This window comes from Passer montanus, unplaced genomic scaffold, assembly GCF_014805655.1.
Source record: "Passer montanus isolate IOZ18808 unplaced genomic scaffold, ASM1480565v1 scaffold45, whole genome shotgun sequence".
Lineage (NCBI taxonomy): Eukaryota > Metazoa > Chordata > Aves > Passeriformes > Passeridae > Passer > Passer montanus.
This window is the reverse complement of record NW_024369373.1, coordinates 5798247-5822595: the sequence shown is the minus strand read 5'-3', so window position 1 is coordinate 5822595 and position 24349 is coordinate 5798247. Positions and strand designations below refer to the sequence as shown.

The 24349-nt window shown below is 49.1% G+C and overlaps 2 protein-coding genes across 12 annotated transcripts in view; both read left to right on the top strand.

Annotated features, from left to right (window-relative positions):
• The window catches only part of NUP93 (nucleoporin 93), a 75778-nt gene extending 65261 nt beyond the window's left edge, over positions 1–10517 (top strand). For 5 of the 7 annotated variants that reach the window (XM_039721309.1, XM_039721308.1, XM_039721307.1 and 2 more), the window contains 9 exons: positions 80–206; positions 319–391; positions 719–763; positions 1533–1649; positions 2233–2351; positions 4210–4327; positions 4700–4783; positions 5481–5609; positions 10280–10390. In XM_039721309.1, coding sequence (XP_039577243.1) covers positions 80–206; positions 319–391; positions 719–763; positions 1533–1649; positions 2233–2351; positions 4210–4327; positions 4700–4783; positions 5481–5609; positions 10280–10390 — 923 coding nt within the window. Of the gene's footprint in view, positions 1–79; positions 207–318; positions 392–718; positions 764–1532; positions 1650–2232; positions 2363–4209; positions 4328–4699; positions 4784–5480; positions 5610–10279 lie in introns of those variants that run through there. The other 2 variants (XM_039721306.1, XM_039721312.1) reach the window with 2 other exon arrangements.
• A 4912-nt stretch (positions 10518–15429) lies between these two features.
• Positions 15430–24020, top strand: SLC12A3 (solute carrier family 12 member 3). 5 transcript variants are annotated; one of them, XM_039721305.1, is made up of 26 exons: positions 15432–15814; positions 16075–16233; positions 16472–16547; positions 16674–16769; positions 16914–17053; positions 17267–17377; positions 17567–17678; positions 17925–18055; positions 18313–18397; positions 18733–18887; positions 19174–19281; positions 19517–19640; positions 19739–19840; positions 19931–20086; positions 20163–20262; positions 20681–20792; positions 21354–21494; positions 21687–21793; positions 21939–22021; positions 22188–22256; positions 22433–22537; positions 22695–22806; positions 23083–23169; positions 23296–23395; positions 23508–23575; positions 23858–24020. In XM_039721305.1, exons 1-26 carry the CDS (start codon positions 15521–15523, stop codon positions 23997–23999), a joined length of 3075 nt encoding a protein of 1024 aa, XP_039577239.1. In that variant the 5' UTR covers positions 15432–15520; the 3' UTR covers positions 24000–24020. The 5 variants fall into 5 exon arrangements, 4 of the variants coding, with proteins under 4 accessions (XP_039577239.1, XP_039577238.1, XP_039577236.1 ...); XM_039721304.1 differs by having other exon boundaries at positions 15436–15814; positions 23260–23395; positions 23876–24020; XM_039721302.1 differs by having other exon boundaries at positions 15521–15814; positions 23260–23395.
• Positions 24021–24349: the final 329 nt, after the last annotated feature.

Genomic DNA, 24349 nt, shown 5'->3' with positions numbered 1-24349 from the left:
TGGTTCTGACTAATTTGAGATGAAGATCAGCATTTTCCTGGCATTAGATTCTCTGACAGTGCTGTTTCTGACATTGCAGTAAGCCATGAAGCTGGTGACCCTCCTGGTGTCAGACGTTTAAATTTTGTGCGGCTTTTGATGCTTTACACCCGTAAGTTTGAATCAACAGATCCAAGGGAAGCTCTGCAGTACTTTTATTTTCTCAGGTAGGAGCTAATCTATGTCTTCAGTTATTCTCCTAGTTATTACTGCTTCATTATTCTTATCTGGAGAGTTCTCAGAAACAGGAGTGCCTTTCTCCCTCTCTTTGTTTTATAGGAATGAGAAGGACAGCCAAGGAGAGAATATGTTCCTGCGCTGCGTTAGTGAAATCGTCATCGAAAGCAGAGAGGTGCGTTTGGCCATGCTTTGCCCCTTCCTCAGTTACACTGAAATTTCTCCTTTGAAATCTTTATTAGTCAGGACAGTCTTAGAGTTGCTTACTCTTTCTGCCTCATGCAGACCCAGATGAGAGAAGATCTTGCAATGGCCTTACCTTTAAGACATTTAATCGTATCTTTTTGCCTGTTATTTAGTTACAAATACTTTTTATATTGGTCACTGTTTTTCTTTCCTGTATCTTTTCTTGGTACTTAATAAATATGTTATGAAATATGTGCAATTCATCTCTCTGTTTTTGTTTCCTGTTTGTTCTTACTTTACATCTGTGTGGATATAGTTTGATATGATTCTTGGAAAGCTGGAAAAGGATGGTAGTAGGAAGGTGAGTTCACAATTTCTAATTTATATTAAAAGTACAACCTATGTATGGTTTCCATAGTAGTCATGGGGCTATTTTGCTTCTGTCTGTTTTTCACTAGGTAAATTATTACTGTTTGAATACATTCAAATTCTCCCAGTTTGAGATCCTTTTACAGAATAATCTGTGACCTGCCCTAACAAAAGGCAGGTCAGGAACTGCAGGACAGTTGTTGTTTTGCACTTTCTTTGGTGTGAAACCAACCATTTTAGGTTTAAAATAAATTCTTCTAGATTATATAGTCTCATTTTTGCATCCTCAACTACAGTAATTTCCAGATATTCTTAACTCTTTAATCTCTTTTATTCTACATGTTTATTATTTGTTTTAAAATTCTTGTTGCCCATTCATTTATCTGTGTGAGATTTCATTGGCAACCTGCCAGTCATGCCAGTATAAACAAGCTGCATCCCTGGAGCCCTTGGAATGCTATCTGCTGAAGTCTTTAGTGTTTTCTTCTGTGTCAGCAGCTCAAACTCTGAGTTATCTGGGTCATTTTAAATGAATTAAAAACCAAGGATGTCTCAGTGCTGACTCCATTTAGGAGAGAGTCCCTCTTGCAAGAGCTCATTCTATTTTTAATGTCTCACTTTTGCACATTCCCATGGAAATGTACAGGCTATTCCAATCATAAGCCAACATGTAAAATATTCACTGCATTGGCAGAATATTCTGGAGTGTTTGAGCCTTCTGATTCCTCTTTTCTCCTTTCATTTTTGTCTCACCTCTTTAGCCTGGAGTGATAGACAAGTTTACAAGTGACACAAAATCCATTATTAACAAAGTGGCTTCTGCAGCAGAAAATAAAGGATTGTTTGAAGAAGCTGCAAAACTCTATGACCTTGCAAAGGTATGTGTCTTGTGTGCTGCCTTAAATCTTGGTTCACCTTTTTTCCTTCCAAACATTCTACCTGTGATTAGGAGGTTAAATTTCATCTCAGAGGTTGAATTGCCCTTGTTCAAGCAACTTATTTCTGCTGCTGGAAGAACAGAGCTGCGTGAAGAGATGTTTTAGTTAGCACATCCAGATGGATTGCACTCCAGGGATTCTGATTTAGGACATTGTGGTCCTGATCAATGTGCACTTTTGAAGAGAGTATCCCACGCATGGTTTAATTTGGTCTACTGCAGTAATTTACCTGGAGTGTACTCTTCCAATTTCATAGATACTGAACTGAAGTCTAAAATAGTTGGTCTTGAGGTGGATACAACCATAACCGCTGTTTTAGAGAAAAACTAGGGGGAAATGCTTTTTCTTGTGACCCAGCAGCATTATGTTGCTTGTAGCTAATAAGAGCTTGACTCTTTAAGGGAAGGAAGTGGCTCTGGGCTTGCAGTAGGCACCACTGGATGAGACTTTTCTTTTTTTCAATGAGATTAAGACACCATGTTTCATCATGCTCCTTTTGTTTGTGTAACTTTAATGCCAACAGAACCCTGACAAAGTTTTAGAGCTGATGAACAAGCTCCTTAGTCCAGTTGTTCCCCAGATCAGCACTCCCCAGTCAAACAAGGAGCGTTTGAAGAACATGGCCCATTCCATTGCTGAGAGGTAAGACTCAGGTAAGGGCAGGACTGGGTGGTTGACCTCAGTGTGACCTGGGACTGTCAGAGCTGTGGGTGTTAGTTCCTGATGTTGTTTCTGCAGGCTGGACTGTGGCATCCACAGCAGCATATTTAGAAAGAAAAAGAAGGGGTCAGAATTTACCCTGTCCTGCTCATGATGGCTTGCAGTACTGAAACCAGAAATCTTCAGGGGCAGGTCAGATAAATTTGACAAGTTTTAGCTGCAGGTGAATCAGGATTTCCATCTGGAGATGGAGTCTGTTAAGCAGTAAATACGTGAATTGTATGTTTTATATTATTTTTAAAGCAAAATATTTTAACAGTTGCTGAGTTGTTGCATGCAATTCTCTCATTTGAAATAGTGTTAAGAGAGAGCTACAAGCCCAGTAATACTGAGTGGTAACAATCATTCAGTAGCTGTCTGAAAACTGTTACTTCAATGAAAGCTAAAAAGGGAGTATTTAAGATGAACTGTGGCAGTGGACCTCATTTCCACAGCCTGTTATATTAATTCCAAGTACTGTGTGGTGTCCAGAAAGAAAGGAAGCAACTGAAAGGAATGTCCCCTACCATGTCTGTATACTAAGTAGGGTATGTCCTTGAGAGAAATCAGTGCTCAGGATTCATTAGCAACTAGGAGTAACCTGATTCTGAAAAGCTGTAGTTGCAAAATATGTCCCTGATTTTTCAAAATCTTCGCCTTTTGGTTCATCTTGTCACGGTCACTGCCAGGGACAATTCCTGTATTTTACTAGAGCAAAATGTGGATTCCTATGAGAAATGCCTTACTGGTTTTTATCAACCATTGAGCTGCAGAGAGAATAAAATAAAAAAAAAAAACCAAGCCCACTTGCTGGCACTTTGAAATGGGGAAGACAAATACAGAAATATATTGATTTCCATCAGAGGCCTTTGCCTGTCTTCTTTTGACAAGTGGCATTTGCCAGTCACTCCTTCCAGGCAGCCTTTCCTTCATTTGGGCAGGCTGGGATTGAGTGAAAATTGGTGCTGTATTGACTTGGTGAGAGACTGATTTGGTGGCAGACATTAAAGGGAATTAAATCTATGGCTTGAGTTAAAGCTTCAGCAAAGGCTGTAATGGGCTCTTTTTGGTTTGCTCATGCTTTGATCTGTCTGAAAGCATTAAATACTGCTGTGCAATAATGCCACTTCACAGCTGCAAACCTGGGTGACTGCAAAGCCAGAGCAGTTCTGACTAGCACATCTTCTTGCCAGTTAGATGTAAGACAGGGCTTTTCCATGGTTCTGTCCTGATGACAGTGCTGTAGGATGCAGCATTCCTCCTGTGTGTTCTTGTGATGCTTTTGGAGCAAGGGAGACACCCCAAAAAAAGGCAAAACAGCTTCTTTGTGCCCTCATGCAGATAGGAGTGAGAGCAGGCAGCCCTCCAGTTCATCCCATGGCCAGTGTAGCTCCCGAGAGCGTGCAGGAACTCTTAATCCATCTTTTAAGTCTTAACTTCTTGCCTGAAGCAGGCAGTTGTGCTGGAGGATTGTCTGCTGTAAAACAGCGTGTTAAACATGCTGGTACAGAGCTCGCCTTGCGGGTCTCTGCTGCCTGGCACAGTTTCCCCATGAATGTGGGAAATGTAAACATTTTAAAGGAAACAAATGCTGGATTTGCTAAACTGGAAGTGATTAACAGTGTCTTTAAAAAGCCACAACCTGTGAAAATTCTGCCTCCCAGTTAAGGAAAATGAAAGCTGTCCTTTGTTAAATGCCCTCTGTCCTTGAGTTTGATGTCTCCACTTCCAAGAATTGCTAGGGCACAGTTATAAACGGTTGCCATTTTGCACAATAAAATTGTAACACAATTTCTTTCAGGTACAAAGCACAGGGCATAAGTGCGAAGAAATCCATTGACTCCACGTTCTACCTTCTGCTAGACTTAATCACCTTTTTTGATGAATATCACGCTGGTCACGTTGACAGGGCCTTTGATGTAAGTTTTAAGAGTTCTGTTTGAAGTGTAGCCTTCCTAATGCCCTTGAAAGCCCAGAATGTCTCCAATAACATCGCTTTAAAATTTTATTTAATGAGTTAGAAGGGACTACAATGTTACAGGAATTTTAAAAGGTGTTTCTTCCCTGTTGCTTGATAAACAGGATGATCTTCCTGGAGCTATTTTGTAGACATTGAACAAAACATTCCTGTTCCTCAACAAAGTGAGGAGATAAACCAGTAACTGACAATGAAATTATTTCTTTTGAATGGAAACAGAAGCATTTCATTAACACTTCAAAAACACACTTTATTAATAGATGGTACATAGAATGCTGATTATCTGTCCTGATTCCTGCTTTTCTTTTTGAAGATTATTGAACGCCTGAAGCTTGTACCTCTTAGCCAAGATTGCGTCAAGGAGAGAGTCGCTGCCTTCCGGAATTTCAGTGATGAAGTAAGTCATGTCTTGGCTTTAGCTTCTTAAAGCCTTTTGCTTTGTTAAAAGGATCTTAAAACCTTGTCATCTCATCATTCTTATTCTTTAGTGGAAAAAAAGGATGAGATTATTTTGATTTCATTCAAGAAAACTCTTGGCTTGCAACTTTTTCTTCTTAATGCTGCTCATTTGAGCACTAGAATTCCCTACCCAGAAATCCTGTCTCCACTTTGAAGAAGGTATCTGCAGATGTGAGTTTCCCTGAACTTACTGAGTTTCATTCAAGAATTCAGAATATTGAAAACTTTCAACTTGCTGCTAACTTAGTTCTTCCATGCTCTTAATGGTCACTAAGCATTTGTAGGGTGTTTGTTTCCTTCCTTCTAAATTACAGGAATTAATGGATTTGTCTATTAGCAAATGAAGCAAAGCAGTTACTGCTCTTAAGCTGTTTTAATGGGAGGGTGACACTTCTTTTTTAGGCAGTGGTTGTGTGTATTTGGCGTGCTTTGGGTTTTATCTAACCTGCTGCTATCAAACATGAAGGTGCAGCCATTGGGCAAGTCTGTCTCAAATCTCTGGGTGGTGTTTCTGCTGGATGGTGCAGTCACACATTACACCTCTGACTGTTACAGGAATCTGCATAGTAAGGCTCATGGTTCTGTCAACCTGCTTTTGCTGCAATGTGTCTTTTTTTTCTCCTTTTTTTGTGTAGATCAAACACAATTTATCTGAGGTTCTGCTTGCAACCATGAATATTTTATTCACCAAGTATAAGAGGATGAAAGGCACAAGCCCAACCACTCCTGCCAGACCCCAGCGGGTAATGGAAGACAGAGATTCGGTAAGAATATCATTCTCACTGGCATGTGTTCCTATATCCTGTTCTGCTGCTTTCAAGAGTTTGGGCTTCAGGTAACTGAGAATCTCTAATGGTCTTGGGTTTGGCTTGCTCAGTTACTTAGAGTCTTGATTTACTGAGCTTGTCCAGTTACTTAGTCTCAAGGCTGGTGTCTGATGCCTTCAGCTTTGTCTAAAGAAAGGTTGGAACTGGATGATCTTTGAGGTCCCTTTCAGCCTAAGCCATTCTTGAGTCTGTCTTATTGCTTTAAATAACATTGAGCTAATGGAAATTTTACATCTATATTGATCTCCTAGCAAGAGAAAACAGGTGTCCACTTTGCTTCTTAGTAGAATCTTAGATAGTAAAGCAAATGGCAGCTGTGCAGTGTCTCTAGGATGGTTGATGCTGCTGCCTTGACAACTGAGCTGTTGCTTTTTAAGCACATGAGTGCCACTTCTTTCATTTGAGTAAGTGCCCATTTCTGCTAGAAGGGCCTTCCTTGGCTCTTCCCCTCAGCTTGCTTCTGTAGTGATGCAGGCCAACATTTTCCAGGTGTTCTTGAGTGAAACACCAGGATGCTGGAGCACATCCCCTTGGTGAACACCAGCATTGTCCTGCTGCCCCTGCAGGGAGTGGGCAGCTTGCAGCACTCTGGCTGCTGTTGCAGCAGTGCTTGGTCTGGCTGCTGTTGAAATTCATGACCACAGTGGTTTGACTCCCCTGCTCAAGCTGGTGCAGAGGCATTTCCCCAAGCCACTGATGGGAGCCTCCACCTCCAGCAAGCTGCAGAATAGGCAGAATTTAAACAGCCAGATTTGTGAGCACTCACCTGCTAACATGTGGGGTTGAGCAGAAGGGTTCACGGCTTAATTCCAGCCAGCTTTGGTCTTGTAACTCTTTATAAGTTAAAGCTGCTGCAGGCGCTTGAAACCAAGGCCAAACCATTCATCCTGTCTTAACAGATTAGAAAATAAATATCAAATATCTCCTTTTGAGAGTGAAAAACCAATTTGGGCCATAGCCAGCTTTATTCCAGGCTTTAGTCAGCTACAGAAGTGCCTTTGATCTGTAAATTGTAATATTGGTAAAAGTCTTAGTAGCATTTTTAAATTGCATAGAAAAATAAAAGGCTTAGGTAATGGTACAGCTTTTGTCTTGGGGCACAGCCTGCAAGAACTACAGGATCCTGCCTCAGAAGAGTGCTTGTACTCTAGATCAGCAGCACTGGAGAAGGGTGCACGCTGCTTGGGCTTCTCCCACCTTAAACTCTGCATGTGTGAAGAAGTCCATGGCTGACACAATCTGTTGCTACCTGCTGTGTGTCTTCAGAAGGTTGGCACTGAGCAAAGAGTGCCTTAGCTCCTTGTTTTCCAAGTGAGCTGGTTGTTTTGATTTTGTGATTTCAAGTCTTATGCCTCATGTAGAAGGATTTACCATCTCCATAGGGGTGGAGTGCTGTCAGGTGTCAGCTCAGGATGAATACCATGGGCTGATTGGGGTGGGATTAGCAGCTTTGCTGGCAGAGGTTTGTGTGGAAGGAGGCCACCATGACACTGTGTCATATCCACAATGTGCTCAGTGTGACACCACTTCATAAACGTGCTCTGCACTCTCCTGCTATCACAGTTGTTGAGATGAACTGATGTTGTACCTTGCTAAAAACCCTTGAAAGTTTTCTTTATTTCAGGCTTCAAGTTTTGTTAATCAAGCTGCAGGCCTTGTGATGGGATCTCATGGCAGCAGGGTGTCAGTGATGCTGGGAGCACAGGGTTTCTGAGTCACAGATCTTGGATGCTGTGTGCAGTACAAGCTGTGCTTTGCCATCAGACATCACACAAGTGTCCACTGCCTCTGCTGTCAGGGAGGGGATAAGAGAGCAGCTGTGTGTCTGGAGTGTCACAGGGGAGCATAGATCTGCAAATGTAGGATTAGCAAGAGGAAAAACCTACCACTTGGTCTCCTGTCTGCCTAAAGATTTGCATGTGCAAAAATAATAGCAGGCATGGGCACATGGAAGGTAGGGTGAGAATGGTTTTACATGTGTTGCCCTTTTTTCCTACCCTGAAGAATTTCTTCCAAGACTGCAGGAGCAGGGAATTGAAATTGTTTCAGTTGGGAGGCAACTCAGGCAATTTTAGTGGTGTGAAGAAATGAGGGCATTACAGATGTGAGGAAAGAGGTGTTCCTTCAGCAAAATCTCATTCACCTGGACAGGGATGGCAGACATGAGCTTCAGCAGGCTGTGCATGGCAAGAATTTGTCTGCTGAACTTCCCTGGGAGAAGGGCAGTTTTTCTGTATTCTCTGGGGAAGCAAATTTGTGGGGAAATCAGACCCTTTCAGAAGCTTTAACAGTCTTGGCACATTGCCCAGTAGACAATGCAAGTGAAAAATTCCCTTTCTTTGAACAGGTCTTTGAAATTCTTGGCTTTTCTTTAGCTCCATCAGGACAGACAGATTCAGTTCCCTCTGTTCATCAGAAGAAAAGATAGCTGCTGTTTTAACTCTGAGGCTTATCTACATAGCAGGGAGCAGTGTCCCCCAGAGGGGAAATCAGAGCCTTGAATCTGCCCTCTGATGCCAACACTGCTCTGCCAACCACCCTGAGCAGGATGCTGCTGCCATGGGTGGCACTTCAGCAGGAGCAGCATGGACCTGGCAGCAGGGACAGGATGGAGGGGAGCAGTACTGCTGGAGCCCCCCTGAACCCAGCAATGCTCTCTGCAAAACATCTCCTGTCCCACTTGGAGGTGGACTAGAAAAGATCAGGTCTGGGGTCAGAGCTGGCATTTCTGCATTGTGTTTATTTCAGAATGAAATCACCCAAGCTGTGTTTTAGGTATTTTTTCTTTTATGTATATAATTAATTAGTTTTGGGAATAAGGGAACAAAGTCCTGTCCCACTTGGCCTGATCCATTTTGTCAGATTTCAGGCAGAGATTGCAGGGAGCCCAAGCTGCAGTCCTGGAAACCATGGCTGTGGTGACAGCCCTGACCCAGATGCTGGGAGTGCATGACAGCAATGTCATAGGCTCCTCACCCCAGTCAGGGGTGGTGAACTCTCTGGAGTAGCCCAAAGGCATTATCTTGGCAAAATTAGGTCATGAATGGAATGGAATTAATTTTTTTTAAATTATCTATGGTCTTATTTAAAATTGCAAATAACTGTAACATTCATTAAGTAATTACAGCCAATAGAACATCTAGACCTCCAGGCCACTCTTAACCTCTGCAAACCTCTGTTTGTTCTTCCCAAAGTATTGTTTTAATTTTTGAAAATAGACCAGCTCTGGTGTCATTGCTACTGTAAAGGTAAAGAGAACAGTAACTCACACCCCTCCTCAACCTTTCTTAGTCATGGTGAGAGTTTTTGCCTCTTAATACTTTAACTCCAAAGTCAGACACCTTGACATGCTTTTTTTTTTCCATCTACCACCTGTTTTGACCTCCACGGAAAAGCAGCAGCTCAGACATAATTACATTGCCTCTGTGTCAAACACATTTGGGAGCAGGCTGGGAGACACTGACTGGAACAGAATGAGTGATTTCCAGGCCACCTTGTCAAGTTGCCACTCCTCTGGTGGGGAGGGAGGCTGTCCTGGGAGATGTTAGCAATTAGGTCAGTCTAGGGAAAGCTCTCACAGCTTTTCCATTATCAGCCTCCAGAGTTTCTCTGTGGCTGTTGAATAACAGACTGGTTTAACATCACCCTGAAAAAGGGGTGGAATTGGCCAGAGGGGCATCAGGAATGGTGTTTATAACAGTTCCCAAACGTGGAATGGGCTTCAGTCACTTCTCAGTTTGTAAGTTCCTGCTGTCAGATTTACCATCCACACACCAACAGCAACCTAAAAACCTCTGGCTTTCCCTGCAGTCAGTAGGTAAAAGCAGGATTTGAACAGTTGGGTCTTCCAGTAGAGTAATTTTGAGATGCTTAATATTTAAGAAGAAGCACCTGTTAGCAATCGAAGCAGTCTGAAGAGTTTTCTACAAAGATTTGGGTTTTCTGTATTCTCTTGACTCCTACCAGTTACTGGAATGACTTTCCTTTTACTTTAATAATAGTTTTAACAAATAAAACAAATTATTCCTGAATTCCTTCAGCTGTTCTGTAGTCTTCTGCTGTGCAAGAAGGGGTTTGGTTGCTTTGGGCAAAGGTCTGAGTGGGCTTGGTGCCTCTGCTTTCATTGTGTTGTTGGCAGAAGAGCCTTTGAGGAGATTGGCATGGTGCAGGGTGGTGCTGGAGATCTCCAGGTGTGTGTGGCATCTCTGATTTGTTTCTAGTGTTTCTGCTTTGGGAACATTAATGCTGCATTTCAACAGGATCAAATTTATGTTTTACAAGGTGTGAGGGAATCCTGTTGCCCTGGGAAAGCCCACTTCATGCAGAAATTACAAGATTGCTGCAGTACAGCAATGCTCCGCATTGCTGAAAATGTTTTTTCTTAGGTATTTTCAAATAAGATGGGATTATTTTTTAAGCAAAAGGATAACTTGACATGCTTTTAATGGTTGGAAAAGGGAATAATTGGATTTTCTTCAAAATGCAGAGGCTCCTTTTCTAGAGAGCAGCTCTGAGATACAAGGATGACATGTATTTGTTTGAAGAGTATTGTATCATTGTCTTTTTTTGATACTAAAGTAACTGTACTTTGTTTTTCTCTTTTGTAGCAACTTCAGTCTCAAGCTCGGGCACTGATAATGTTTGCTGGGATGATCCCATACAGAACATCAGGAGACACCAACGCAAGACTGGTGCAAATGGAGATCCTTATGAATTAGCAGAGCAGCTTTGGCTGGGGTTGCAGCAGCTGTGCCTGTCTTTAGTACGTTCAGAGGGCCCATGGGACCAGTGTCATTTTGTATTCTGTATTTTTGTTGACGGAAATAAATTTCTTTGGTTTTGATATTTGTTTTTGACATTTTAATTTTCACTGATTCTTGTGTTTTTATGTTTTTATTAATTTTATTTTCAATTGGTTTACATTTAGAAATTTATTCTTAATTAGTTAACAGGCTATGCATAAAAAAGCCATAGCTCTGCAGTAGGGACACGAATGTGGAATTTTATAGCAGAAGAGAAAATGGAGAAGAAAACTTTGATTTATTTCTTAATGTACTTACAGCTGAGAAACTTTAGGGAGTTTTGGATGCATGTTAAGTGTTGAAAACATGTCTGATGCCCCACTCACCCCTGTGACACTGCCATCAGTCCATCCTGTTGTCTCGTGTGCTGCATGTGCTGCTGCAGTGCCCCTGAGCCCTGTGCTGCACAGACCCCTCCGTGCTCAGCCAGGTGCTCACAGCCCTGGAGCTCTGCTGAAGCTTTTGCAGGAGCAGCTGGGTTGGAAAGAGGTATCTTGTGGTAGGAGAGTTTTTTGTGAGCAGCTCGTGAATTTTAGTCAGTTGCATTCCAAGTGGGCTCTTGCTGAGTTCAGCAGAAGTGAGGAAGCTGAACCAGAGAGGCCCAGGTGAGGCTGTGTTGGGTGTGGGTGGATATTAATGTTGATTTAGCAGGAAATGTGAGCCCTACAAAAGCAAGGGGCTTTTAAAAATGGTTACCATGTTCTGAGCTACACTTAAATAAGAGTGAAAGCCTAAGGAGCACGTTATAGTAGAAGATTTTAGTTTTAATATAACTGTCTGTCTTTGAAAGAAATGGGAGGAATGTTGGTGGTTACTCCTGCTGCCCCCCTGCTGCTGTCTCACCCTCTTGTGTTACTGGGATATGAGAACATGTGGCATTTGGAATGCAGACCAGGCAGCAAAATGTAGGGGCTGATTTCAGCTTTTTATGTTAACAGCTATCACGGGAGAGAATTCATCTCCATTTTGCAATATCTTTGTTTACTGGGATGGAGGAATATCTGACTGACATGATGACAATTTTCCTAATTACTTTTTTCACCAGAAATGTTGTAGAATAAGTTTTGTCCACCTTTTGGACAGGAAGCAAAGGGCTTGCCAGCCACCCCAATCCATCTCCCAGCAAAGCAGCTGCTGGGTTCTCAGAGGATAGAGCTAGGGATTGTGCACAGCATGGAGTGCTCCTGTAGCATGGCCAGGATTGTCCCATCTGAAGGCTGAGGGAGACCTGGACAGCACCCTGCAGGTAAAGGGGAGTTGGTGAGTTACAAGGTGTTATTTTGGGGTGGAAGTGGGCCAGAATTGCTCAACAAATTTGTCAACAGGTGAGTGTGGAAAGCTGTATAGCCTATTAGCATTTCTGGAGTATTTGTGTGGAAATGCTTCTTGGCATATCTCAGGTAAGAACTGATCCCATTCCCTAGAGAACAGGCACCTTCCCTGTTGTTTGTGGACAATTGTGGTGGGGCCAGGGCTGCCCCAGATGCAGTCCTGCAGGATGACCCTGCTCCTGTGTTTTCCTTGCTGGTGCTCAGCCCCTGTCCCTGAGTTACCCCCAGCATGAAACCACCTCCACACAGAGAGTCTGGCAAGTCTGCACCTGTCCTCAGGCAACCACTGACCTGAGCATGCCAGGAACAATGTTTGCTGGAGTGTGGGAAGGATGAGGGCCACCTTCCCCACTGGAATTCCCTCTCCCTGATCTGCCATTCATGCAGGAACAGAAGTCCTTTGGGGTCAGCTCTTAGTGCTGCCATTTCAGGACTTTGTTCTCCTGCCTCTTGCCCATCCCCTGCTCAGGAGAGCTGTGCTGCCTCACTGGCTTGTTCTGATGTCCAGTGTTGAGCCTGGGGACCTTCTGTAAGCAGTACAGTACCCTTTCTCCATCTGCCCTTTGAGGAGGCTATAGCAGGTGCTTTCTGGTGCTTCTCAGCCTTCTTGGGTGTTGGGAAAGTTGATGTCTATATATAGTTTCCTCTTCCTGTGCTCAGTGGTTGTGATTCCAGCCTTTGGTCACTTTTTAAGCTAATCAGAAACTGAATTATTTCATGCTTTCAAAATCCAAGATGATCCTTCTGTGATGGACAGATGGGAAATAAACCCCAGAGAGTCCAAGTCCTGAGACTAACCCTGAAAAGGTAAGACTAGCCCCATTTCCATCAAGATAAGAGATTGTGGGTATAACAGAAAGTGCCACAGATACTTGGAGTTAATTACTTGTTGATTGTCCTGTGATTTCTCCTTTGTGCAGGTGGTGAATGTTACATCCCATTCCCCAGAGTGGCAGGTTCCAGCTCAGTGCCTGAGCCTGGCTCTGGCAAGCCTGCATGACTTCAAGGGCTGTGCTGCTTTGGGGTAGATGCTGATGCACATCCTCGTGCTTTGCTGGATAAGGCACCCCCATGGTTTTCCAGATGTCCCTGTTTTCCCTCCACCTCATGCTTATTCTGCTGGAGAGAACAATCAGCTTCTGCTCCCTCAGGTTTTGCACCATCACTCTGACTTTGCTAATTTACAAGCTTAGCCTTTTCTAAATAGCTTATGTGCTGGAAGGGTTTTTTGGGTGTCACTAAACTCATGCCTTTTGTTTGGTGTAGCCTGTTCAAAGGTGGTGCCACCATGCACTCCCTTTACAACAGGGAGTAGTGCACAGTGTGCAGCAGAGGCAGCAATGTTCACCTGAGCTGAATTAATTCTGAGTAAAAAATGACAAATCTTCTCTAAGTCAGTGGAGCTCTGCTCTTTATACACAAAGCAAGCACAAATTAAGTTTAGGATAATTCCATCTGCTTTTTCCTACCTTGAGACTAATCCCTGGCATTAAAGATCCTCCAGATGGATGAAATGCATCCGAAGGGTGACTCATTGGTTTGAGTCAAATACAGCTGCAGCTTGTGCTGCTGCAGGAGATTAGAGGAAAAAGTGAAAAGCTGTTTGCTGTGAGAGCGTGTAACAATCTTGTTCTGGTGTGGATGCAGCAGAGGCAGGCAGTCTCCAGGTCTGTGTCCCACAGTTTGTGTGGCTCTGTGGTTACTGGAAAGGTTACTGGCAGCTGGCTGAATAACCATCTCTTTTGTTTTCACAGGCTTCCTTTGCTGTGGTGCTGAGAAATGGAGTCTGCTCTGCACGGTGGGTTTGCAGTGCTGAGCCCCTGCATCATCGTGTGTCCTGTGTCACTCAGGGTGGTAGGTTCCCTCTTCCACAGGGATGGAAACAGGTCAATTAAAGCTTCATTAAACCCTTTTGAAATATAACACTTCAGCAGTCTTTAAAAGAAGCCGTGTAATGCACTATGCCATGCTCTGCTTAACTCAATTTTGGGTTCATTTGATGCATTTAATATCCAGAACAAACTGGGGGATCGGCTGGAAGTGAGGGAAAGCCCTGCAGAACCAACTTGGCACCTCTTCCGTGTGAGTGGAGGGCTGGAGGGCGGCTGCAGAGCGCTCCCAGCGCCGCCCGGCCGGTATTGGTGCTGCAGCTGGTGTTGTGAATCAGGCCGACGACAAGCGCTTCCTACAATCCGGCTATTTCACTACACCAGGGTTGCATCATACCACTCGCTTCTCTTCGCCGCCTCCGGAGCCCTCCTGTGCCTTCCGGAGCATCTCTGGCTGTGCTGTGTGTAACAGACCCCTCACTTAAGAGACTGATTTGTGCTATTTTGGGCGTATCAGCGGTTTTGATGAAACAGCGCGGTTCTAAAATAAAGCCACTTCTGCTGGGTGTGAGTCTGCTGTGCATCTGTGGTGAGAGGAAGCTGATGTCCACTCTGTGGAGGTTGTTGTGTGGGGTGCTGGGGTGAGGCTCTTTCCTCATCCCTTGTCCTGCTCTCGGGGCTCCCAGGTGCTCTGCAGTGCTGCGAGGGCTGAGCACGGATGCAGACCGGGCTGCCTGCCCTCAGCTTCCCCTGGCTTCTGATCACAGCCCGTCTGCCCTCGCACAAACAAGAGGGCTGGAGCAAGTCCTCAAAAATCAGGTCAAAATTTGTGTGTGAATGCAAAGACAGCCAGAGGCAGCACGGCAGGCAGGCCCAATTTTCCATTAACTTGCAAAGCCACACGGAGCTGAAATTCCAATGTGCTGCCCTCGAGTTTTATTGCTGGCCTTGTTTGCTGTCTTTGCTGATCTTATCTGTAACTGCTTTCGTGGCACATGTGACAGGGGCTGCGGGAGTGTAAGAGGCGCCCATCCCTCCCCCTGTCCTCCCCTCCTGTGGCTGTGGGGTTACGACCACACAGCTTCAGCTGTGTTTTGTGTGATGGAGCAAGGGTTTAAGTGGCTTATTAACTCAGGGATGGGACTGGGAGCGGTTCTGAGCCCTGGCAGCTCAGTGGTACCCTGGGTCTGGAGGGGAAGGGGGCTGTGGGACCAGGGGCATCTCTGCTGCCTGGTACTGAGAGCTGCCAGCTCCCGGCCCTGGACAAGCACAGACAGACTTAGACCACTCTGTGCACCCTGTCTTCTCCAGCAGCCTGGAATCTGAGCCCCAGCAGGGGCATCCCTCAGGTCCCTTGATGTTACGCTCCCCCCTTCCCCCTGGTTTCAGTGAGATAAAGGCACCATTCCCCTCCCCACATCCGGCCCAGCTCAATGCCACAGGCAGCATCCTGGAGACCAGCCAAGATGATTTATGAGATCTGACGGCTCTGGGGCAGTATCCCAGGGAAGGGCGAGGGTGCGTGGGAGTCTTGCTCCCTTTTTCCATAATAAATCCCTGTGAACTGAATGTTCCTGGGCTGGGGCCGGAGGCAAACTCAGCGCTGCATTTCTCTGCTGATCTGTCCTTGGGACTTAATCTCAAATCCGTTATCGCTGCCCCAATCAAGTGCTGGGAGGCAGTGATGCCCATTATGGTGGTTTTGGTATCCCTTCCAGCTATTTTTTTCCCCCTGACCAGCTCGGGGTGGTTCAAGCTGATTCCTTTCCTCTATTAGCATCGGTGGTGGGTGTGTGCCGGTCACCTCGCTCCGGTTTTGCGGGGTATAAAGCCAGCAAGCCCCTCTCCACCCTGTCCCCCACCTGGCAGGCTCCTGGGCAGGGTCAATGGCCGAGCTGCCCACCCCAGATCTGCCCCCGGCCCGCTGCAGCGGCCGCTTCACCATCAGCACCCTCCTGGGCATGGAGGAGGGGGGCCGGGGGCCCTACACACCCACCGAGGGGTCCAGCTGCGACAGCGCCCAGCCCACCCAGCTGTCCAGCAGCACCCTCTGCACCAGGACCTTCGGCTACAACACGGTGGATGTGGTGCCAGCCTACGAGCACTACGCCAACAGCAAGGGGGTGGGCGACCCCAGGAGGGGCAGGCCCTCGCTGGCTGACCTGCACTCCATCCTCAAGGTAACAGAGGGCTTGGCTGTACCCATAGCATCTCTGGCATCCCCTGGCCATGCTGCTGGTCCCTGCGAAGTGTCTGTGGTGGGTAGCTGTCTCCTGCCTCTTGGTGCCATAACTGGTGCTGTGCCGACTGCACATCCCCAAGAAGGCCCTGAGAGAAGCCAGAGAATCCAGCTGTTTCCAGCTGTGTGGTCAACCAGAGCATTGCCTCCAGGGACAGCTGCCTGAATTCCACGCTCACCTGCCTTCCCCTCATCCTACAGCCTGACCCAGGCCGCCGTCACACGCCGGTGTCTGACCTGCAGCAGAGCAATGGCCTGCCAGAGGCCGGGCCGGAGGCTGGGCTGGAGGAGGCAGAAGGGGAGCCAGGCAGAGACTCCGTGCCAGAACCTGTCCGCTTTGGATGGGTGAAGGGCGTCATGGTGAGTGTGACCCATCCCCCACGGAGCATCCTCCTGCCCTCCTACCTTGTAAGCATTTTTCCCTTGTTGCATTTTTCCCAATGTCTGTGTTTTTGCGAGCATATGTGCTTTGTGCAATTCTCTGCCCTCCTCGGTGGGGTGATTTTCTCTGAGGAGCAGCAGAGCTGGCATGGTTTGGCCATCCCCAGGTGGCCAAATTCAGTGCCCTGATGGCCAGTTCACCTCTGTCCCCCCTCAGATTCGCTGCATGCTGAACATCTGGGGAGTTATCCTCTACTTGCGCTTGCCCTGGATCACTGCCCAGGCAGGAATCGGTGGGTGCTGCAGTTCCTGGTGGGCTGGGCAGTGGCACTGGGCCCATCATCACCCAGACACCTGGGGGTGGTGGGACGCCTAGGAATGGCTGGGGGATGCAGTGAAGCAATGTCCTTTCTCCGCAGCCCTGACATGGCTCATCATCCTCATGTCTGTGACAGTGACCACCATAACCGGCTTGTCCATCTCTGCCATATCCACCAATGGCAAAGTGAAGTCAGGTAGTGTGTTCCCTCCTGGCCACCCCGGGGGTCTCTTTATCCTGGGGCTGCCCCATGGATGTGAACTCCTGGCATGGGCTGTGAGGTGTGGGGAACCCCAAAAACGTGGGGGAAGCAGTAATGCCATGGGTGTTCCCTGCTCAGGAGGCACCTACTTCCTCATCTCGCGGAGCCTCGGGCCGGAGCTGGGCGGCTCCATCGGGCTGATCTTTGCCTTTGCAAATGCAGTGGCCGTGGCCATGCACACAGTGGGCTTTGCTGAAACTGTCCGGGACCTGCTGCAGGTAAGAGAGCAGCTCTGTGTCCTCTGGGTCCCAATGTCCCCCCTACCCCTCCATCCCCATCTTCTCCTTGCACAACCTGCGTTGATTATCAATATTTGCCTTATCATTGGACCACTGATAATCAAACAGTGGCTGCTAAAACTCACTGGAAAAACCAGTGATTTATTACGGGAGAAGGTTATTTCTGTGTTGTGAATAGTTCCCCTTCCCCAGGAGCACAATTCCCTCATCGTGGACCCCACCAATGACATCCGAATCATTGGGGTCATCACTGTGACAGTGCTGCTGGGCATCTCCCTGGCTGGCATGGAATGGGAGGCCAAGGTAACCCTCACTCCTGCTCACATTTTCCTCCTGGGCTGGTAAGAGCTGTCCTTTCTGTCCACCAGGCATCTGAGGAGCAGAGGATGCCTGTAGCTCCCCAAAAATTGACATGGGTTTCTCCTAATGCATTCTTCACTCTTTCTGTGCCCAAACCCCCAATCCTTCAGCTGGCTCTTTCTGGTCTGGCAGGCACAGATCCTGTTCTTCCTGGTCATCTTGGTTTCCTTCATTAACTACCTGGTGGGGACGGTGATCCCAGCTACTGCTGAGAAGCAAGCGAAGGGCTTCTTCAGCTACCGAGGTGGGTCCACCGCAGGCTGGGGTTGCACTCAGCAGGTCCAAGTGCATCTCTGGAGCCTGGCTCTTTGCTGCAGTTTGGGGAGATGTTTGCTACAGGAAGGTGCTCCTTGCTGTCACTAAAAGCACAGTTTCCCCTCCCATGGGATCCCTGCCATCAGCACTATGCCCCCAGCCAGTGCTGAGGTGCTTTAGCCAGGAAAAAAGTAGCCAAGAGGCCTTAAATGCTTCTCCTCTGCTTCCTCCCCAGCTGATATCTTTGCTCAGAACTTTGTGCCGAACTGGCGTGGACCTGAGGGCTCCTTCTTTGGCTTGTTTTCCATCTTCTTCCCATCTGCAACCGGTATCCTGGCTGGGGCCAATATTTCAGGTGACCTGAAGGTGGGTTGTGACTGTTGCTACCTGAGCCAGTGTTTCTTAAATCTCAAGCCCTATTTTCCCTGGGGCTTTCATTTTGATCCACCCGTTAGATTTTGTTTTATTTATTATGCAAACTTCAGTCTCAGCCAGGAGATGCTCTGTGGCTTTGTGATACAGTGAATTAAAATTCCTCCTGTACAGCAGCCACAAATAAGCTGCCTACAGTAGCACTGCTGCTGGAAAGCTGTCTTACATATCTCTGCAACTCCCTTGGGCAGGATCCTGCCGTGGCCATCCCCAAGGGCACCTTGATGGCCATCTTCTGGACCACTATGTCCTACCTGGTGCTTTCTGCTACCATTGGTAAGAGCACATCCTCAGGTGCAGTGGGTGAGGGGGCTGGGTGGGTGGGCTGGCCCCTACCCAAAATGGATGGCCTGGAGGATGCAGGTGTGTAGGAGCCAGGAGCAAGCTGTGGACACTGGCACTGATATCCCAGTGTGAGTGCCACAGGTGCCAAACCTTGTTCCTACCCCTATATGGGGCAAAGTCATCCTGGGTGGGCAGTGGAGCTCATGGCATTGCTCAAAGCCCCATGGCAGGGACGTGGGAGTTGTCACGGGCAGTGGGATGTGGGGCTGGGCTTCCTGAAGCCATGGAGAGGTGCCAGCCCTGCCCTAGCCCTGTGTGCCCCCCAGGTGCCTGTGTGGTGCGAGATGCTTCAGGCAGCCTGAACGACAGCGTGGCCGTGGGCTCGCCGGGCTGTGAGGGACTGGCCTGCAGCTTCGGCTGGAACTTCACCGCCTGCACCCAGCAGCAGAGCTGCCGGTATGGGCTCAGCAACTACTACCAGGTACTGCTCAGCACCATGACCAGCCCCTGTTCCTGCTCCTGGCCAGGTTGGTGCTGCACTGGATGGCTTTCCTTGCCATCCTGGGTCACCCATGCTCTTGAAACAGCCATTTTTTAACAGGAAAGCACCAGGGAGTGGGCTTTTGGATATGGCTGGACTTTGCTGCCTGGATAATGTGAAAGGAAATGCAGCAGGATGGGGGCTGGGGCTGGAAATCCCTCAGGGCTGGGGTGGAGGTTGGTGCAGCAGAGATGCTGGGGTTCCTGATCCCCTGGTTTTCATGCAGAGCATGAGCATGGTGTCTGGATTTGGCCCCCTCATTACAGCAGGGATCTTTGGTGCTACCCTCTCCTCAGCATTGGCCTGCCTTGTCTCAGCCCCCAAAGTCTTCCAGGTGAGGGGGTGGTGTCTGCACACCCCAGCTCCTCTCCCTGAGCTCAGCAGTGGGTGATGCTCCTTGGTGCAGGGCTCTGCATCTGTGAGCAGCCCTGGAGCAAGGAGGATGCTGCTGTCACCAAAGGGCATGTGTCCAGTTCGGCCCTTGCTCTCAGGGATGCAGGAGCCACCACGGCACTGCCATCCCACATCCCTGGCAAAGCCTGCTGTCCCCACTGTGTCTCTCTTTGCAGTGTCTCTGCAAGGACCAGCTCTATCCTCTCATCGGCTTCTTTGGGAAGGGCTATGGGAGGAACAGCGAGCCCATCCGTGGCTACATGCTCACCTACGTCATTGCTGTTGGCTTTATCCTCATCGGTGGGTGCTTGCTGCCCCAGCACCTCCTGCCGCTTGACACCAGCAGGGTGGCTCAGTCCCCACCACTGACAGCTCACTCTCTCCTCCTCCTTCCACAGCTGAGCTCAATGCCATCGCCCCCATCATCTCCAACTTCTTCCTCTGCTCCTACGCCCTCATCAACTTCAGCTGCTTCCACGCCTCCATCACCAACTCCCCAGGTGGGCTGTGCCGTGCCACGCCTGCCCTGCGGCGCCGGCTCCGCGTGCGGCTCCGTGTCCGGCAGCGGCCGCTCTGTGTGTTTGCTGCAGGCTGGCGACCCTCCTTTCGGTATTACAGCAAGTGGGCTGCACTCTTTGGAGCTGTTGTCTCAGTGGTCATCATGTTCCTGCTGACCTGGTGGGCAGCCCTCATTGCCTTCGGGATCGTCATCTTCCTCCTGGGATACGTCCTCTACAAAAAGCCAGGTGGGTGGTGGTGATCTGGCAGCAGCGATGCCCCAGAAGGTCTCTGGCCCTGTTGCTAATCCATCTTCCCCTGCAGATGTCAACTGGGGCTCCTCCATGCAAGCCAGCTCCTACAACATGGCCCTCAACTACTCAGTGGGGCTGAGTGAAGTGGATGAGCACATCAAGAACTACAGGCAAGGGCAGCTCATTGCAGTGCTGGGCATGGAGGGAGTGGGATGAAGAGCCAGCTCCTGCCTATGCTAAACCCAGGGAGGCATCGTGCTCATGGCCACATCCTCACCACCACCCTCAGTAACCAGGAGCTACAGCAAAATGTGTCTGTCTCCAAAATCCCATGTCTGTGCCACGTAAGGTAGAAAACTGGGAAAACCTTGACCTCCCTGTACCAGGCAGACACAGACATATTGGTGTCATCTGATATAAAAAGACCAAAAAGTGAGACTGGACCCTCAGGCCACATAATGTTTTCTCATTCTAAAGATGCTTCCTATAGTTACCACTGGCCAAGCATGGGAGAAGAAACATGGCTCATTCCAAAGGGCTGGATGCCTCCAAATACTATTCCTCACTCTCTTTTTCCCCTGCCTGCAGACCGCAGTGCCTGGTGCTGACCGGCCCACCCAACTTCCGCCCGGCTCTGGTGGATTTTGTGGGGACCTTCACCAAGAACCTCAGCCTGATGCTCTGTGGCAACGTGCTGATTGTGAGTCACCTGCAGAAGCTGGTTGGTTCCTTGTCCTGGGGGCTCTGGCCACCAGTGGGTGATGGGCTGGGAAATCCAGTTGTATCCTGGTGGATACAGGGTGGAGGTTGAAATGTGTCCACTTGTGTGCTGCTGGATGATGAAATGTGCCAAATGGAAGTCCCTCTGAGTTGTTAAGCAATATTGGTGAAGCATCAGGATGTCCCTTTGGGCTTATGACTTCCCTTTGCCAATTAATTGCGGAATATTTGGAAGGATGAAGTAGTAGTAGTAGTATTGCTCAGAGAACACGTGGATCTTGCAGCCCTGAAGTGTTCAGAGCAATTGGGTGCAGTAAGAACCAGCTCATCTGCACCCACAGGACTGTTGGGATTGTGTGCATTGGCTGTTGACTCCCTGGATTCACTGGTTTTCTTGGCTGTGATTGCAACCTCCCATGTGTGCAGTGGTTACATCCACCTCTTGCCCATGACTTGGGAAGAGAGGAGCTAGAAGTCCTTGGTGACAAGACTTGTTGCAGTTGGAAGGGGCTGCCTGAGCTCCTGCTCCTGATTCCTGCAGGGACCACAGAAGCAGAAGATGCCAGAGTCCCGTCTGATGGCAGATGGCCACACTAAGTGGCTAATGAAGAGGAAAATCAAGGCCTTCTACACGGATGTGGTGGCTGAGGATTTGAGAAGTGGTGTCCAAATGCTCATCCAGGTACAGCCGTCATTGGCCTTCCAGCAGCAGGGTCCCTCTCTCTTTGTGAGGAGGTCAGAGCTTGGGGGAGCTCTGACCTCCCTCCATGATCTCCAGGCACCCCGCTTTGTGTTGCTCCCCCATGGAGTGGACTGACACCACCTGTGTCCGTCTGTCCCTGCAGAGGGGTCTCATGGGGACATCTATCCATAGGCTGCTGGCCTTGGGAAGATGAGACCTAACATCTTAGTGCTGGGCTACAAGAGGAACTGGCGGACGGCATCTCCACAGAGCCTGGAGGACTACGTGGGCATCCTGCAGTACGGCCACACCAGCTCCTCCACCTCTTGGGGACACTGGCACCTGCTGGTGGCCCCACTGCTGGCTGCAGTCACATGTGCAGGGTCCAGCTGGGCTGACAGTGCACCCTCCATTAACTGCCTTCTCCTCCCTCCCTCCCTCCAGCGACGCGTTCGATTTCAAGTACGGCGTGTGCTTAATGCGGATGAAGGAAGGGCTGAATGTTTCCCGGGTGCTGCAGGCACATGGTAAGTGGTTTTAGCCAGCCAGGGATGCAAGGAGACATGGAGCTGTGGGATGTGCCAGCCAGCACCATGTCCCCAGACAAAGGCCACAGTCCTGGCAGGACATCACTCCTGGGTGGGGACAGTGAGGCACTGCTGTGCTGCCCTTGCTCTTCTCCTCCCTCCTCAGTTAACCCCACGTTTGAGGCAGCACAGCACCCTGAGAATGGCACTGGCAGCAGAGCAGCCCCAGGCACAGGTAGGTTGGTCCTGGCTTGTGACCACCCAGAGCATCCCCAGCTCTGAGGATTATTTTTCAGGCAGGGTGGGGGTTTCAAGCACTGATGAGGAGCAGGGCTGGGACCAGGAAGAAGTGATGCCTTTAATCCACGGCTGGTGGTGCTCTTTACTGACACCAGGACCCTCTTGCCCCAGCAGTGGACCCCACCACGTTGGCCAGTGAGCAGCAGGCGAGCACCATCTTCCAGAGCAAGCAGGGCAACAAGACCATTGACATTTACTGGCTCTTTGATGATGGAGGTAACCTTCACCTTCCATCTGCCCAGATAATGTGAGCCCAGCACCTCCCCTGCAGTGCCCAGCAGGGCTCAGTCCTGCCAATGGGCCAGGGCACCAAGGAAGCAGTGGTGAGCCTGGGGGTCACTGCTGCATCTCCCACCGCGTGTTTTGGGGCCAGGTCTCACGCTGCTCATCCCTTACCTGCTGGGGCGCAAGAAGCGGTGGGGAAAGTGCAAAATCCGGGTGTTTGTCGGCGGGCAGATCAACAGGATGGACGAGGAGAGGAAGGCGTAAGTGCTGGTGGCCACTGCACCTCTTAGCCACTTGGCCACTGCCACTGTCCTGTGGCTGGTGACACAAGCTAGCTCCCATCCTGCTGAGCCCTCCCAGCTTTGCCATAATGGGATCTGTGAGCTCTGATCTGGCTGCTTTGCCTCATGTATCTGGAAATCAATGTGGCTGCAGAGTGGGAAAACCCAAAGTGCAGACTGAGACCAGCAGGGTTCTCTGTCAGAGCTACTATTCCCTGCTAACTTTGGCGAAATATGTCCTTTTCTCTCCATTAGGATTGTCTCTCTGCTGAGCAAGTTCCGCCTCGGCTTCCATGAGGTCCACATCCTCCCTGACATCAACCAGAAACCCCGGCCAGAGCAGTAACCACCCCCCTCCCCTTGCCTGTGCCCCCACAGCACCCCCAACCCTGCCCAGACCCTCTTCCTTGGCACTGTCTGCTTGTGTTGCAGCATCAAGAGATTTGATGACCTCATCGCTCCCTTCAGGCTGAACGATGGCTTCAAAGACGAGGCCACAGTGAATGAGATGAGACAGGGCTGTCCCTGGAAGATTTCTGATGAGGAGGTCGATAAAAACAGAGCCAAGGTAGCACCAGGGCCAGGGGAGCTCCTGCAAAGGGTCTCCCGCTTTTTAGACAAAATTTAGTCTTTTTCTGGAAACCATTATTTTGTGTTTCTCGATGCTCTTTGCTCCACAGTCGCTCCGACAAGTGAGGCTGAATGAGATTTTGCTGGATTACTCACGGGATGCAGCACTCATAGCCATGTAGGTGCTAGTAATGCCCTCACACCTGTTTCTTGCCCCATGGGAATGGACCCTCGGGATGTTCACCCCTCCTGGGTGGGGAGGTGCAGCACAGACACCCTAATGCTGTGGTGAGAGTGCTGCACCACAGGGAAAAGCCCTTGGAAGACACCAGGAGCTCCAGCTTGGGCCGTGTCGGGTGGGAGGATGTGGTGTTGCCCCTCTTAGGGGAATAAGCTGCAATGGCCGGAGGGAGGGCTGCGGCGGGGCTCGGAGCCCCGCTCACGCCCCGGCTGCCCGCAGCACTCCACCCATCGGCAGGAAGGGCCGCTGCCCCAGCGCCCTCTACATGGCCTGGCTCGAGACCCTCTCCCAGGACCTCAGACCCCCCATCATCCTCACACGGGGAAACCAAGAGAACGTCTTGACCTTTTACTGCCAATAAAACCTCCTGCATTCCTGATGACTTGGGATGTGAATTTTTCAGGCCGGTTTTGGTCCTGGAGCATGCTCCTCTGGGAGTCTGGGGGGGCAGTGAAGGCACGGTGGTTACCAGCCCTCTGGAAATGCCCACCAGGCATTTACCAGGCACTCTTACAAACACTTGTTGGGCCCATCTCAGGCTCTGGAGGTTGTACATTGATAAACAGCCATGCTGGGCCTGCAGTGCAGGCACTACTCTGGCCTGGGGTTAGCCAGAGCCAGGCAGGGGAGTTGTGGGGTCCTGCACAAGTGGTGTGCAGGGACTGAATGCTGGCCCAGCAAAGCCACTGGCCCAGGGTGGGAACAGCCCCA